The sequence below is a fragment of the Lepus europaeus genome, chromosome 12 (assembly GCF_033115175.1).
Source record: "Lepus europaeus isolate LE1 chromosome 12, mLepTim1.pri, whole genome shotgun sequence".
NCBI lineage: Eukaryota > Metazoa > Chordata > Mammalia > Lagomorpha > Leporidae > Lepus > Lepus europaeus.
The window spans coordinates 54,020,199-54,034,764 of NC_084838.1; the positions used below are offsets into that span (position 1 = coordinate 54,020,199).

General features: G+C 38.7%; 1 protein-coding gene across 2 annotated transcripts in view; it reads right to left on the reverse strand.

The window, feature by feature from the left end:
• Window positions 1-6,865: 6,865 nt before the first annotated feature.
• The window catches only part of FOCAD (focadhesin), a 360,290-nt gene continuing 352,589 nt past the window's right edge, over window positions 6,866-14,566 (reverse strand). For both annotated transcript variants that reach the window (XM_062208140.1, XM_062208139.1), the window contains 3 exons: window positions 11,306-11,557; window positions 9,257-9,332; window positions 6,866-7,261 (listed from right to left, as the gene is read on the reverse strand). In XM_062208140.1, the coding sequence (XP_062064124.1) occupies window positions 7,188-7,261; window positions 9,257-9,332; window positions 11,306-11,557 (402 nt within the window). In that variant the 3' untranslated portion in view covers window positions 6,866-7,187. The remainder of the gene's footprint in view (window positions 7,262-9,256; window positions 9,333-11,305; window positions 11,558-14,566) is intronic.

Here is a 14,566-nt window from a genome sequence, read left to right on the forward strand (position 1 = left end):
GGCCTGCCCTACGCCCCTCATAAGCAGGAAGCAGTTACAGAAGAGAAGATTTGATGCCCATCTACTCCCCTTAGGATTAAGGGATGGAGTCTCTGAGGGGGGAATGAAGTAGGCAGGCATACAGGTTAAAATCCATTAGGTTTATGAGCTGGAAGACCACACCTTCACCATGCTCCTGTGTGACCTCACGCCCTACCTGATACCTTCACCATGCCCCTGTGTGCCCTAATGCCCCTACCTGGCCACACCTTGGTGCCTACCAGCCAATCAGGTTAATTAACCACTCCCCTTTGGAAGTGGGTTAAAAGCCTGGGACATGGTGTGTCCCGCCCTTCTCTTCTTCCCTAGCCTTTTGCCAGGAGGGGGCTGGCTGTAGCCCTGTGCCTCCAGAGTGCATGGCCTTCGGGTATGAACCCAGATTTACCTCTCTCTCTCACTCTCCTATGCATCTTTTGCACTAAATAAAAGCTTAAAATGTACCATGCTGCCTTGTTTATGGATGCTGGTATTTAGAATTCTCTAAATATTAGGCAAGAACCCTGTTGGGCTTATTAATATTGGGGATTTATTAATAAGCATATGGTGACATTGTATGGCACCCCCAATTCCAGTAGCATATATGGCACCCCAAATGGCACTTCTGAGGAACTATAAGGGGCCACATTTTTGTATAAATTTTAGAGGGTCATTCCCGATTTCAGTGGCACAAATTAGACTTTCAAAATTTTCTTTGAGACTGATTTTACAGAAAACTATCACTGAATCTAGAAAAAATATTTTATGACTTGTATGATTGATAATGGATTTCAGTTATATTTGATTCATCTCAAAGTGTACTTTATATTAAGAAATTGTGGAAATTTGGGGGTTTATTCTTTTAACTCCTATTAATACCTTTTTTTAAAAAAGATTTATTTATTTATTTGAAAGAGTTATACAGAGAGAAGAGAAGAGACAGAGAGAAAGAGAGAGAGGTCTTCCACCCACTCATTCACTCCCCACTTTGCCGCAACAAACAGAGCTAAGTCGATCTGAAGCCAGGAGCCAGGAACTTCTTCCCAGTCTCCCACACAGGTGCAGGGGCCCAAGGACTTAGGCCATCTTCTACTGTTTTCCCAGGCCATAGCAGAGAGCTGGATTGGAAGTGGAGCAGCCGAGACTTGAACCGGTGCCCATATGGGATGCCAGCACTGCAGGTGGCCGCTTTCCCCATTATGCCACAGCGCCAGACCCTATTAATAGATTTTCTTAACATACTACTTGATTTTAGAATGTCTTAGTTGTTAAAGGAAACAATTTTTTAAACTAGAAACTTTCATTATCTTCTGAAGCCCTCACAAACATGTGGTCATGTGTGTTCAAGTTTTATAGACACTGTTTATTTGCAGTGAAACATACAAAAGAAATAGCATTTCTAAAACATTTTGGAATTTATAAAGCATTTATATGTATTCTTTTTTTTTAATCCTCTCAGCTTTAACCTTTAGTGAGTCAGGTTATTTCATTTATTCTGAAAATAAAAACAAAGCTCAGGAAAACACTATTTTCATTTTTAGTGTTTCATATTTAACAATTTAGGTGCAAATTATTTCACAAGTTCCCACCGATGTCAGTCAGGAATCCAATAATTTTTAATGCTTATGAAGATTCACAAGATCACATGCATACTCACAAGTTCATATACCAAATATTTTAATATATGAGATTTTAGGGTTTTTAGGATCAGAATAAAATATTTCCTGCCATCAAATATAAAAGTATAAGCAGGTACTTGAGGAGCCGGCATTGTTGGGTAGTAAGCTAAGCCTCCACCTGTGGCACTGGCATCCCATATGGATGCCAGTTTGTGTCCAGGCTGCCCCTCTTCTGATCCAGCTCTATGCTTATTGCCTGGGAAAGCAGTGGAAGATGGCTCATGTGTTTGAGCCCCTGCACATGCTTGGGAAACCTGGAAGAAGCTTCTGGCTCCTGGCTTTGGATTGGCTCAGTTCTGGCTATTGCAGCCATTTGGGGAGTGAACCAGCAGATGGAAGACCATTCACTGTCTCTTCCTCTGTGTGTAACTCTTCCTCTCAGATAAACAAACAAAATATTAAAAAACAAAGAGGTTCACAGAAAAATTGAAATAAAAGATTCCTTTTGGTACAAACCATTTTTGAAATTCCTACAGTTTTTTCAAATTCTGCATTTTCTTGAACATTTTGAGGACCCTTCATATGCATGGATTCCAAATTCTTTTGCACAGAACTAAGCTTATCATTTAGATCCACTTTTGAAGTGCCTTTGCATACCCCATCCAGAACCAGAAGAATGATGACACTCATTTATACATGAAGATGATACTGTGGGGTATTGTTCCACAAGAGTAATGAAGGATGTGACCCCTTCCATTTGAAACTGTTCCTATGAATGGGCTGGTGGGAGTGAGAGATACAAATTGGCCAAACAGGGATCCAAAGGACAACTCCAGCTTTAATGAAAGCATGGCCCACTTTACCAAATGATCCGAATTTTTTCTAAGGCAGCAATTTACTAAAAACACTCACACAAACTCTAAAATGGCTGCTTACTTTCAAAATGATGAAGTTATTTCAAGAGTGTAGTTGAATCCATAACTAAGTCTGACTCCTTATATAATTATGGTGTCATTATATTTGGTTAAAATCATTTTGGAGAAATTAATTTCTGGCAATTAACTTTTTAAAAAGGTTATTCCATCTAAAGAATACACTTTTTAAAAAGATGTATTTACTTGAAATTCAGAGTGACAGAGACACAGAGAGACCTTCCATCTACCCATTCATTCCCCAAGTAGCTGCAAAGGCCAAGTCTGGACCGGGTGAAGTCAGAGCCAGGAGCTCCATCCAGGTTTACTACATGGGTGGCAGGGACCCAAACACTTGGACTATGTTCCATTACCTTCCCAGGCACATGAGCAGGGAGCTGGATAGGAAGCAGAGTAGCTGGGATGCAAACTGGCATTCCAATATGGGCTGCTGGCTTTGCAAACAGTGGTTTAATGTGCTGTGCCATAACACTAGCCCCTAAAGAACAGCTTTTGAATTTGAACACTTTACTTAGTATAGGGCTAATCTTATGTGTATAAAGTTAACTGAAAATAGATCTTGGTAAAAAATAAGAATGAGAATATAAAAGGGAAGTGGGAGAAGGGTGGAAGTGTAGGTGGGAGTGTGGGTAGAGTGGGAAGAATCACTGTTTCTAAAGTTGTATTTTTTAAAATTTATTTTTGAAAGACAGAGTTACAGAGAGAGGTAGAGACAGAGAGGTCCTCCATCCACTGGATCCATCCTCCATCCCCAGATGGCCACAACGGCCAGAGCTGTGCCAATCTGAAGCCAGGATCCAGGGGCTTCCTCAGGGTCTCCCACACAGGTGCAGGGGCCCAAGGACTTGGGCCATCCTCCACTGCTTTCCTAGGCCATAGCAGAGAGCTGGGTCGAAAAAGGAGCATCCAGGACTAGAACTGGCACCCATATGGGAGGCCGGCACTTCAGGCCAGGGCTTTAACCTGCTTCGCCACAGCGCTGGCCCCTCTAAAGTTGCATTTATGAAATGCCTGAAGTTTGTATACATTAAATAAAAGGTTTCTGGGGAAAAAAAGAAAAAACATAAAATAAAAAGGTTATTAACAACCAGCTAGTTACCATGGAGCCATTACATTACAAATAAAACACAAAGAAGACTTTAGGTATTTGCATGGGCTCCAACATCTGTTCCAAACATAGACTTTTCAAATCAAGAGTCAGCGTGTTTGGATATTTCTGAGAGACATAACATGACTTTAACCCCACACATTAATTTGTTAGTGTATTGCAGCATGCTATTTGTCTTGGCAGCTTCTGTTTTCAGAAACTAACAGAAGATGAGTTGTAAGGGAACTTTTTCTTTTGTATATAGTTAGGAACATCTGGTCTAAAAAATTAAAGACTTCTGGTTTTGGGAGAACAAATTGAAGGAAATTCAGAAAGAAATAAATTAATTCTTATCTGAGGCAAACATGTGACCAAGTGAGGGGTCTTATTCCAGTGAACTGTTTCTTAGAATGTTTTAGAACCTTTACATTTTAAATTTTGAATCTTGAGATTCCTAGGAATAGGAAAATCCTATCAATCTTAGAGTCAAGGCTGCTCAAAATATAAAGAGGGAGCTTAGAAAGAGAAGATAAAGATATTTCTTATTTCCTCCCTTTTGTACTCCTCTGTTTTCATATAAAATACAGAAGGGACAAGGTTTGAATGAGAAGAAAGTCGTCCCTGAGGCTCTTGTTATGAGCTGCCAAGGCTATGGGAGCCTCTTGAGTTCACAAACTCCAACCTTATTTAGACAAGGCCATAATCAAAGTGGAAATTCTCTCTTCCCTTCAGAGAAAGGTACCTCCTTTTTTGATGGCCCATTCTTTCCACTGGGATCTCACTCACAGAGATCTTTCATTTAGGTCATTTTTTGCCACAGCTTTCCATGCCTGTGAAACTCTCATGGGCTTTTTAGCCGGATCCGAATGCCTTAAGGGCTGATTCTGAGGCCAGAGTTCTGTTTAGGGCATTTGCCATTCTATGAGCCTGCTGTGTATCCTGCTTTCTATGTTGGGTCATTCTCTCCTTTATAATTCTGGTCTTATTTATGTGATCACTTTGACACTTAATCCTATCTTTATGATCAATTATGAACTTAAACTGACCACTTTAATTAGTAAGATGGCATTGGTACGTGCCAACTTAATGGGATTTGGAGTCCCATGGCATGTTTCTAGCTTTACCATTTTGTCACAGTGGGTTAAGCAACCACCTGAGATGCCAGCATCCTATATGAGTACTGGTTTGAGTCCCAGCTGCTCCACTTTCAATCCAGCTCCCTGCTAATGTGCCAGGGAAAGCAGGAGAAATGGCCCAAGTACTTGGGCCTCTACACCCACATGTGAGACCTGGATAGAGTTCCAGGTTCCTGTCTTCAGCCTGGCTCAGCCCTGGCTGTTGCAGCCATTTGGGGAATGAACCTGTAGATGGAAAACCATCTATCCATCTACCTACCTACCTACCTACCCACCCACTATATTTCAAATAAATAAATAAGAAAAAAATGAGAAGAAAGTGAACTGAATTGAAAACAGAAGTCTGAGTTTAGAAGCCTATATTGATTTTTCATCCCTTTACTTGGATGTCAGCCATCTCTGGTTGCTGATTCAGGAGAAAAAAAATGCAGAGTAGTTCTTCAGTGCTCACTTCTTCCTCATATCTCTTTCTCACCATCTCTACTTGTAAGGTAGACCAAGAATCCAAAGTCCTTCAACCAATGAAGATCTAATTGTTTACATGACAACTCCCAATTCTGGAGGCCAATTACTATGAGGCAGAGTTGCTTCTTTCATTAATGTTTCTATCATACATTAGGAGATGATGAGCCTGTTGCAGTAGAAATAGCACTGGATCTGATGTTCTAGGTCCTTGGCTCTAGATGAAGCTCTGCTACCTACTGGTTGTATTTATGCTATTTAACAATAATAATAGTATCACTATTATTGTTAAATAATACAAGTAAGAATCCTAGAATATTTACAGTCTGATACTTTGCAGTAAATATTAAATGAATTTCAAGCTCCAACTGGTCATAAATACAAGAAAATGGATGTGAATGGGAAGGAGAGGGGAGCTGGATTCCAGTGTAAATTTTCTACATTCCTGCTTCTTTTAAATTCATTCTAGTTGTACCTCTAAGAAGTAATATGTTTAGACAACAGAAATAGTATAACTACTTTAACTTAAGTGGCAGGAACATTTGGTGACAACATAAAGGTACAAGACATATCAGAATCCTAAAGTTCCATGGTGCTCGTGAAGCTCCAGGTACCGGGCTATGGCATGGTAGATACAATGGAACCTTATTTCAGTGGTAACATTTTTCTTCCTGATGATCTCATATATGTATGCACCAGTATATTTATATGATTGGCTAATGAAACAGCCCTAATGGCAGGGTGAAGGAGGGATTATTAGTAAACAGATCCAGATTAAATGGCAGTCTCAAGCCATTGGGTCATATATAATCCTTGAAGATACTATCACAAATCTTCAATTATTTTAGGCCACTTGTCACTTTGATTAAAAAAGAGATTTGTGCTTATAAAAAAGATTGATTCTTAGAGGAGATATTTGTCTTTTTAATTATTTTTATTATTTCGCATGCCCAACATTCTATCATATGTCTTCTGAGGGATGAGGAACCTAATTGAGATGATTTGAGAGGGTTTGCCTAACACCCCTCTCTGTCCAGGGACATAGCATGACCCAGGCTTGGTCCAGGGCCCAGATGCTACATGTTCAGAGACTCACATATGTTCAAAACTGACCCAGAGTTCTTCCCATGTTGCTTTTGCCATACCTGTAAGAAAAGACATTTTTTTTCCTTTGAGGTTGCTGGCAGCCAATCTGTCAACTATATGGCATGATTCCAAGATGAATAAAGTCTGATGGCATCCTTTGATTCATTTGGTGCTGCTGTGCCTCATCACATTCACACTTAAACTTGTCTGCTTATGAATGAATATTATTCATTTGAGGTGAAGCCATTTTGAATTGTGTAAATTTCACTTGCTCTCAAGAAAAGAAAGTATAAGGGAATTATAGCCATCATTAATGAATCTGATTTTGCTAATATTCATTGTCATGTTTATTATTTAAATGTGACAGCATATCTAAAATAATGTTTTCTCAACAAGAGAAAACTTGTCTAACTCCTCTGAGTTAGCCAATAAATATCCTCATAGAGAGTTCACAGAAAATAGATCATAATGCTACTATCACCACTATAGTTTTGGTGAGTGTCTTAAAACAAATAAAAGCCACATGCACAAGATTTATCAGATAATTTTACTAGAATTTAGGAAGGAAGAGATGATAACAGTGAAGTTTTCACAAAGAAAACCTGTACACTGAAGTCTACCCAAATGAAATCATGTTTCTATTTCAGTCTCAAATGGCCTGTGTATCAAAGCAAGGCACTCCTCTTCCAACAAGCATCTGTCAAGTTGTCAGTGAAATATCCACCCTTCTATGACCTTTAACTCTTTGCAACACATCTGAGCAATCCCAGACACCAATTCTGAAAAACTTCTTCCGTTTCTATGGTTTTCCTCATCCAGCTGAGAATGCTGCAGGCTACCACAATACTGTTCACCAACCATATGCTCTGGTCCATACAGCTTTCTTCTTAAATTCTGGGAGAACTCTCAAAGACAGCAGGGTGGCTATGGGGATAAAAAAAAAAAAAAATAAGTACACTGTTGCATTTGGTAGGGCTGCATTTGAAAAGATTATTTTGATCAAAGAATATCCAAATAGATCTTGGCTTTTTGTTATTTGGCTAACTGATTTCAATCAAACCTTTGGCAACATTTTAATGGTAGAAAAGCATTTAGGGGAAAGGAATTTTTTTTAATAAGTTACCCAGAAACAGTTAACGGGAAATTTTGCAGAGTTAAAATGAAAACTGACTTCTAGGATGCCAATGATGTTCATTTTCTTGGTGTGAGTGCTGATGACAAGGGTGAGCTCCTTTTGTATAAATGTACTTAGATTTGTACCCTTTTATAAGTGAATAAGGTATTGCCATTAAATGTTTAATTAAAGGTCAAAAAGAAAATTAAATTATCTGACCCTATCATAAAAACCATACTTGAACATGCATCCACAAGTCCACATTTTCTCTAATCTGTCACAGACCCCTTAGGGATCAATTTAAAGTAGGAGACTTGTGTGTAATCCCTGTAGGTAATTTATTATATATTTATTTTAAAAATATAAATATATTGAAATGTTTTATAATATAACAATGTAAACCAGAGTTACACAATCATTGTTCATGACTCTAACAAGTCCATGACTATATAATCAAGTGAAGATGTGCTCCTAGACCCCAAAAGATTCTTTTCCTCATCAGTAGCAGTTGTTTGGGACATAGGGCACTTGGAGCATCCATGGTATTAGGGACTCACAGCCATTAAGAAATGAGTTAAAACCTCCTGGGGCAAATGAACAGAGGAAACCCCAGTAACAAGTCTCTAGGGATGAATTAAATGAAAATACAAGGGAATTTCAAAAAGTTCAGGGAAATGGAATTAGATCCCTTGCATGTAAGGATTTAAAATACTTTTTTGCACCAGAATAAACATCTTTTTATTCAATTTTTCCATAAACTTTTTTAAGTTTTCTCAAAATTCCGACCACAGACTTGATTTTCAATGAGGTTCTATGGTTTATCAGAATCATGTTGGGGCACTGTTCCACCATACACATGCCTCCACTCAATTTGGGGGGAGGGAGAAGGATTAGAATCAGTGAATTTCTCTCATTTGGCAAACAATAAGTTATACCATACTTAATGCAAAATATGGATCATATTATGACTCTAGGCTGGACAAATACTAATCCCAGAGTAGGCCAACAGGTAACTTTCTGGAGCTGAGATTTTTTGGTGTTGTATCTTCAGTCAGCAAATCTGAAGACATAGATGACAAGTAAAAGTTGCATAAGGCCACAAAGCCAATGTCCCAATGACTTCTCAGACTTGAGCAAAGGAATCTACATAATTTTTAAAGAAATATTTCCATGCTTGTGGATCTTATAGTCATTAGTTTAACAAAGTCAGTAGAGAAGTACAAGGGACATGAAAGGCAGCTAAATATCTGAAGCATGGGAAATATCTGCTTTCCTTGGCAAAACACAATGCAGCCATTAAAAATACTTATAAAGCCAGCATAAGAACAACATTTAATGCTTTAAAAATAACATAAAAACTAAAAAGGCAATTTCAAATTTTCTGTGCAAAATATTTCAAGTGGTTATTATTATAAATGAATATGTTAAAGTAATGTTCACCTACAAAAGGAGGCAAAAATTTCTCATGGAAAATATCAAAATTACCTTTGGCCAATTGGACTCTGACTGATTCTTTGCTGCTTTTTTCTTGTCTGAATTCTCCAAATTTTAATTAAAATAATATTTTATGATCGTAATAAAACATTTTAAAACTATTTAAACAAAAATAAATTTAAAGGCCATAGAACTGCTTCTAAATCCATTTTCTTGATAAAATGTCATGCTGATGACAGTTCCTGATTACTTTTTTCACCTAAACCAAGAGAAGCCCTTTCAGAAACCAACATGTACTATAATGCCAAATTGCATCACAGACAACAATGGATGGTTTTTCCCTAATTGGGTACAAAGCATGGAAGAAATACCTTTCAAAAGATTGCTGGAGTTTGCTGAGAGAGCTTCTTTGGGGCTTTCCATGATGCTGAATATCCAGTCGATGAACTAGGATGACAATGAAGAACAGTGTCAGTGAAGAGAACCCCACTATTCCCCTGGTCTATGTTCATGAATATCCGTGCAACAGTCCCTAGGCAATACCTGCCTGGGCTGGGGGAGACAAGATGAAACAAGGATCAAGCACAAGAAATGGTGGAGCTGGGCACAAGTCACATTTAGTCAAATGATCTGGAAAAGTCAAACTTTCTTCCTTTGCTGAAGATCCTGACCTGGCACAAGTTTTAAGAGTGAGGTCACATGAGCCCAGAGATCCCAGGGTTAAGAACCTTGACGAAGACTCTTAATGAATTGTAGAGTCAAGATTTGAACCTATGTACGCCCAGCTTTGAAGTCACAGATGTTTTCTTCCTATTCTGCTGCTTCCTACCTGGCTCCATATGCATTTTGGCCCAGTCTCCTAGGCTAGGCAGTAAATAGGGAACACATTCATATATAAGCTTTTGTTTCTAAAACAAAACATATTTCTTTAGATGAGAGTAGTTTGTGCCCAAGTGGATATGAAACAGAAATTTTAGATGCAAGAAAAAAATGAATAAAATATTTACTATGTAGAGCCAACTATATTAACTGTGAATAATTCTTGCAAATGAGGTAGTATTTATGAGTTTGATGGATCTCCCTGGATGCAACCAAATTGTTTTTGAATTAGATACAGGGTAATTTCATAGAAGACCGAATGTTACTAATCTTGATTCAATAAACACATATACACATTAGTGACAGGTACTAGGCATTTTAACTTCAGACTTGAGAAGCTAGGTTGAAGAAAGGATAAATGAAGAGAAAAAGAAAATATTCATAGTTCTCTGCATTAATTAATGTTTTTCCAAATTTTGTTTTATAGTAATCTGCTGGTAACTAAATAAATCAAGCATTACAAATACATAATTGATGCAAGATGTCTGTACTATAGTCCAAAGTGAACATAGTATTCCATTCCGGAAATAACATGAGAGGAGATGACATTTAAATTTATTTAAATTTAAAATGGAACATAAAACACAAAATTTGGGGCAACAATACTGATGCTTATCAGGCTTAAAGAAAAAAAAAGACATTTTAACTGAGACAGTCTGTACAATTATAAGTACACAGTTCAGAAATGTTTTAAAGATTAATGTTCAGATTTCAATAGTAAGAAAGAGAACATTAGTTTTAAGCTTTCAACTTCATAAAAATCAGTTTGATTAAATGGTATTCAAAAAAGAGTCTCCCCACCAAATATACTAAAGACAGGCCAGAGCCAAATATAGAAAACACAGTATCCACACATGCTCTGCACAACAGCTAGTAGCTAGGGAACTTCAATATTAAAAAACAAAAGGTGTTTGCTCAGTTTGGTTTTCCCTAAGGGCAAGGGTGATATTAGACCTTTTTAAAACTCCTTGTGGCATCTAGCTTAGCTCAGGGACACGGTAGGTGCCTAGAGCATGTCTGTGAATGGAATGAGCTATGGGGAACCTTAAATGTGCCTACAAGAAGGTAGATGCTTCCCACCCATATTTCTCCTCAGATGAGTTCCCTAACCCACCCATGCACTATTGATCATTGTCCTCCCCTACTCATGACCACTCTGTCCAACTTATCACACCATCTTGCCATCTTGAATTTGCCCCTGTCTTCACTGAGATTCAGAACTCTCTGAGATTTACTCATCCTTTCTTCTCCAGGATCAAAAACATATGGGCTTTCATGAAATGAATGACCGTGTGGGTTCTTCTCTCCACCTCACTCCCGACCACAAGCAGGTCGTTGCTGTTGCTACTGTTTTTCATCAGCAGGTGCCCCGAGCCTAGGCCAGTCTCAGTCTCAGACTCTGCAGTGGGCTGAAGTGTGGAGCTGAGTATGCAAGCTTGTGGTGTAATTCACGTTTCACTTAACTCTAATTGAATTCTACAACAGAAGCTGCTGAAGAAAAGAGTAGTCTGTCCCGTCCAGCAGCTGGGTGCCAACCTCACCTTCTGAGTCTGTTCCTTCCATGGCTCTTTCTGCAGCAGAAGAGGCATGCTACTTGGAAGCAGAGTGAGAACCTCCTGCAGAGTAACCTTGTGCATTGGACTCCTGCCAAGGAAGCTTGATGATCGCTCAGACTGGTCACTCTCCTGATGCCATGGCAGCCAACTGGCACTGAGGCCCAGGAGGAGAGGGGCAGCATGGTCTGCCCATGCAACCACTGCGGTTGCAAATATCAGCAACAAGAAGTCCAGAGCCTACAAAGGAAATTGGAATAACATTAGGTCATATGTTTTAACAATGCAAACTAATGTCCTCAAACACTCAGCTCCCATCTTGAGGTGATGTCATCTTTGCATTCACTAAAATGGCTTTTCCTGCCCTATTGCTACCCCAGAGAAACTGCGCTGAATAGCAAACTCAATGTTCAAGATTAATGAAGAGACATTTTAGGACTTTGGAAGGTTTTTGAGGTTCTCTTAAACGCAGATAGAAGATCTAATAGTTATCACCACCAGCTTCACATGGTCCTGATGTACACCCATGTGCAGAGCCAAGTGATTGTGAGACCTAAGTGTGATCCAGTTTCATACAAGTCTGAGCAGAAAAGCAGCTGCCTTCATCACCCCTCTCCTATCCTAAGGCAGACAACAAGGATGCACAGAACTATGTATTGGGACTCAGTATAGGGCTGGTTAAAAAACAAAAACAGAAAACACCTGGGCATATCCCAACAGTCCCTGTCCCTAGGTCTGTGTTTGCAGGCAGAGCCTTCAGATTCTCTCTGCATTGCCACAGATCTGTGCCTTAATGTGTGGATTTGTTTCAGCATGTATCACTGCTGGGCCCTGAAAGTACCCAGGGCCTGGTGACTGTGAGACCCAGGTGTGATCTAGCTTGGTACCAGTCTGGGTAGTAAATGGGCTTCCTTTATCCCTGTTATTTTCCTATTCTTAGAAAAATAGCAGGTCTGTGTCTTGGGACTCAGTGACAGGCTGGGGAAACCAAGCACTGGGCAAATCCTAACAGTCCCCATTCCAAGGTCAGTACCTAATGATGGAGCCCCTGGACCTGCCACAGTGCCAAGTGAATCCTGTAGCCATAGTTGATCAGATCTATATCCCAGCTACCATGATGTTTGGCTGGTTGCAGTGGTCTCAAGTTATGAGTCCACCTCCATAGCAGAGAGACCATAACAGTATAGGCTTTGGTCCTACCTTCATCCTGCATTGACCTCAGCAGGCTCTAGACTCTAGGTATGATCTAGCATTACAGCATTGGTGGCCATAGGACCATGCATCTAGGCCTACCCCAACCCTAAGAAAAGACTTGTGGAGATGGATAACTTCTTTTCTAAACAGTTTACCAGTTTAACAAACACATCTACTGCAGATTTTGGGAAAATTGGAGTTTGGGTCATCCTCTAGCTCTGAAACAGTGACAAGACTCCACTAACACAACTGTGGCAAACCTCACCTCAGGCTGCTCCCTTATGTTAAAATAGCATAAGTGCCCATGGGCTCACAGAAAATAGGCAGACTGCTTAGAATTTCTGGAAAGACAGTCATAAATGAAGCAGGAATATGGAAACTGTATAAATAAACAATCCTTCAATGTGAAGATGACACCAAATGCTAATAAGCATCAAGAACTCTTAGTAGGGGCCTGTGTTGTGGTGCAGAGGTTAAGCTGCCACTCTGACACTGGCATCTCATATGGGCACTAGTTCATATCCTGGCTGCTCCACTTTTGATACAGCTCGCTCCCTGTTAATGTGCCTGGAAAAGCAGCATAAGACAGCCCAAGTGTTTGGGCCCCTGCCACCCACATGGGAGACCTGGATGGAGTGCCAGACTCCTGGCTTTGACTCAACCCAGTCTCAGCTGCTGTGGATATTTGGAGAGTGAACCAGCAGATAAAAGGTCTCCCACTATCCCTCTCTAACTCTGCTTTTCAAATAAATAAAATAAATATTAAAAAAAAACCTCTTAGCAAACTAAGATATAACCAAATAAAAAAAATTAAAATAAATAAAGTGCCAGAAATGTAGAAATCAACATTTCTAAATGCTTGGGTGAAGAATTTAAAATAAATGTTTTTAAAAAACTCAATGAACTTAAAGAGAATACAGAGAAAAGTTTGATGCTGTATCAGAGAGAACTTGACAGAGATGGAAGTAATTAAAAAAAACAACAGAAATCCTTCAAATGAAAAGCATACTTACTGAAATTAAAAATGTGATAGAAGGCATCAACAGCAGAGCTGATCAAATAGATAAAAGAATCAGCAAGCTTCATGACAGGCTACTTAATAATACACAGGTTGAGGAGAAAAATAAAATTAAGAGGCATGAAAAAAACTTACAGGAAATTTGGGACAGCATGAAAACAGTAAATATCTAGGTAAATGGAGCTCAAGAGTAGTGTTAGAATGCCAAAAGGGTAGACAGTGTTTTCAAAGAGATAATTACAGAACACTTCCCAAACTTATAGAAAGATATAACTATCCAGGCATAGGAAGGTCAGAGGTCACCAATTAGATTCAATCCAAGTTTGTCCCAACATATATTATGATCAGGCTCTTCAAGGTTAATGATAAAGTGAGGATTCTCAATGCTTTAAGAGAAAAAATAAAAACGGATAAAAGGGGTCCAAATTTAACTGACTGCAGACTTCTCAGCATCAATCTAATAGGCCAGGAGGGAGTGGCGTAAGATTTTTGCAGTACCAACAGAAAAAAATTGCCAGCCCAGAATACAGTACCAAGCAAAGCTAACCTTCAGAATTGAAGGAGAGATAAAAACATTCCAAGACAAACAAAGGCTGAGAGGATTTATCATCACTAGACCTGTATTATAAGAAATGCTAAGGAGATACCTAAAGAAAGAGATATTAATGACTAAGAATAAAACATTAGAAGGTAAAAAACTAACAAGTAACAGTATTATACAAATTAAAAATATTCTAATATAGTGCACATGGTATATAAACCATTACATCTTTATTAGGACACTAAAAAGCAATAAATAATAATAAATACATTGATGTGTTAACAGACAATAAGAAAGAAAATGGAACATCGAAACTTCAAATTATGGGGAGAAAAAGAATGCAAGTGTAAAGTTCTTTATTTGTACTTCTTATCTCTTGTTTCTAATCCAATTTTTACAGTCATGTCAAGTTAAAATCAATTTCAAAATAGCTTGTTATAACTAAAATACAGTTTTTAAGTCTCATGGTAATCATAAAGCAAAAAATTGATAACAG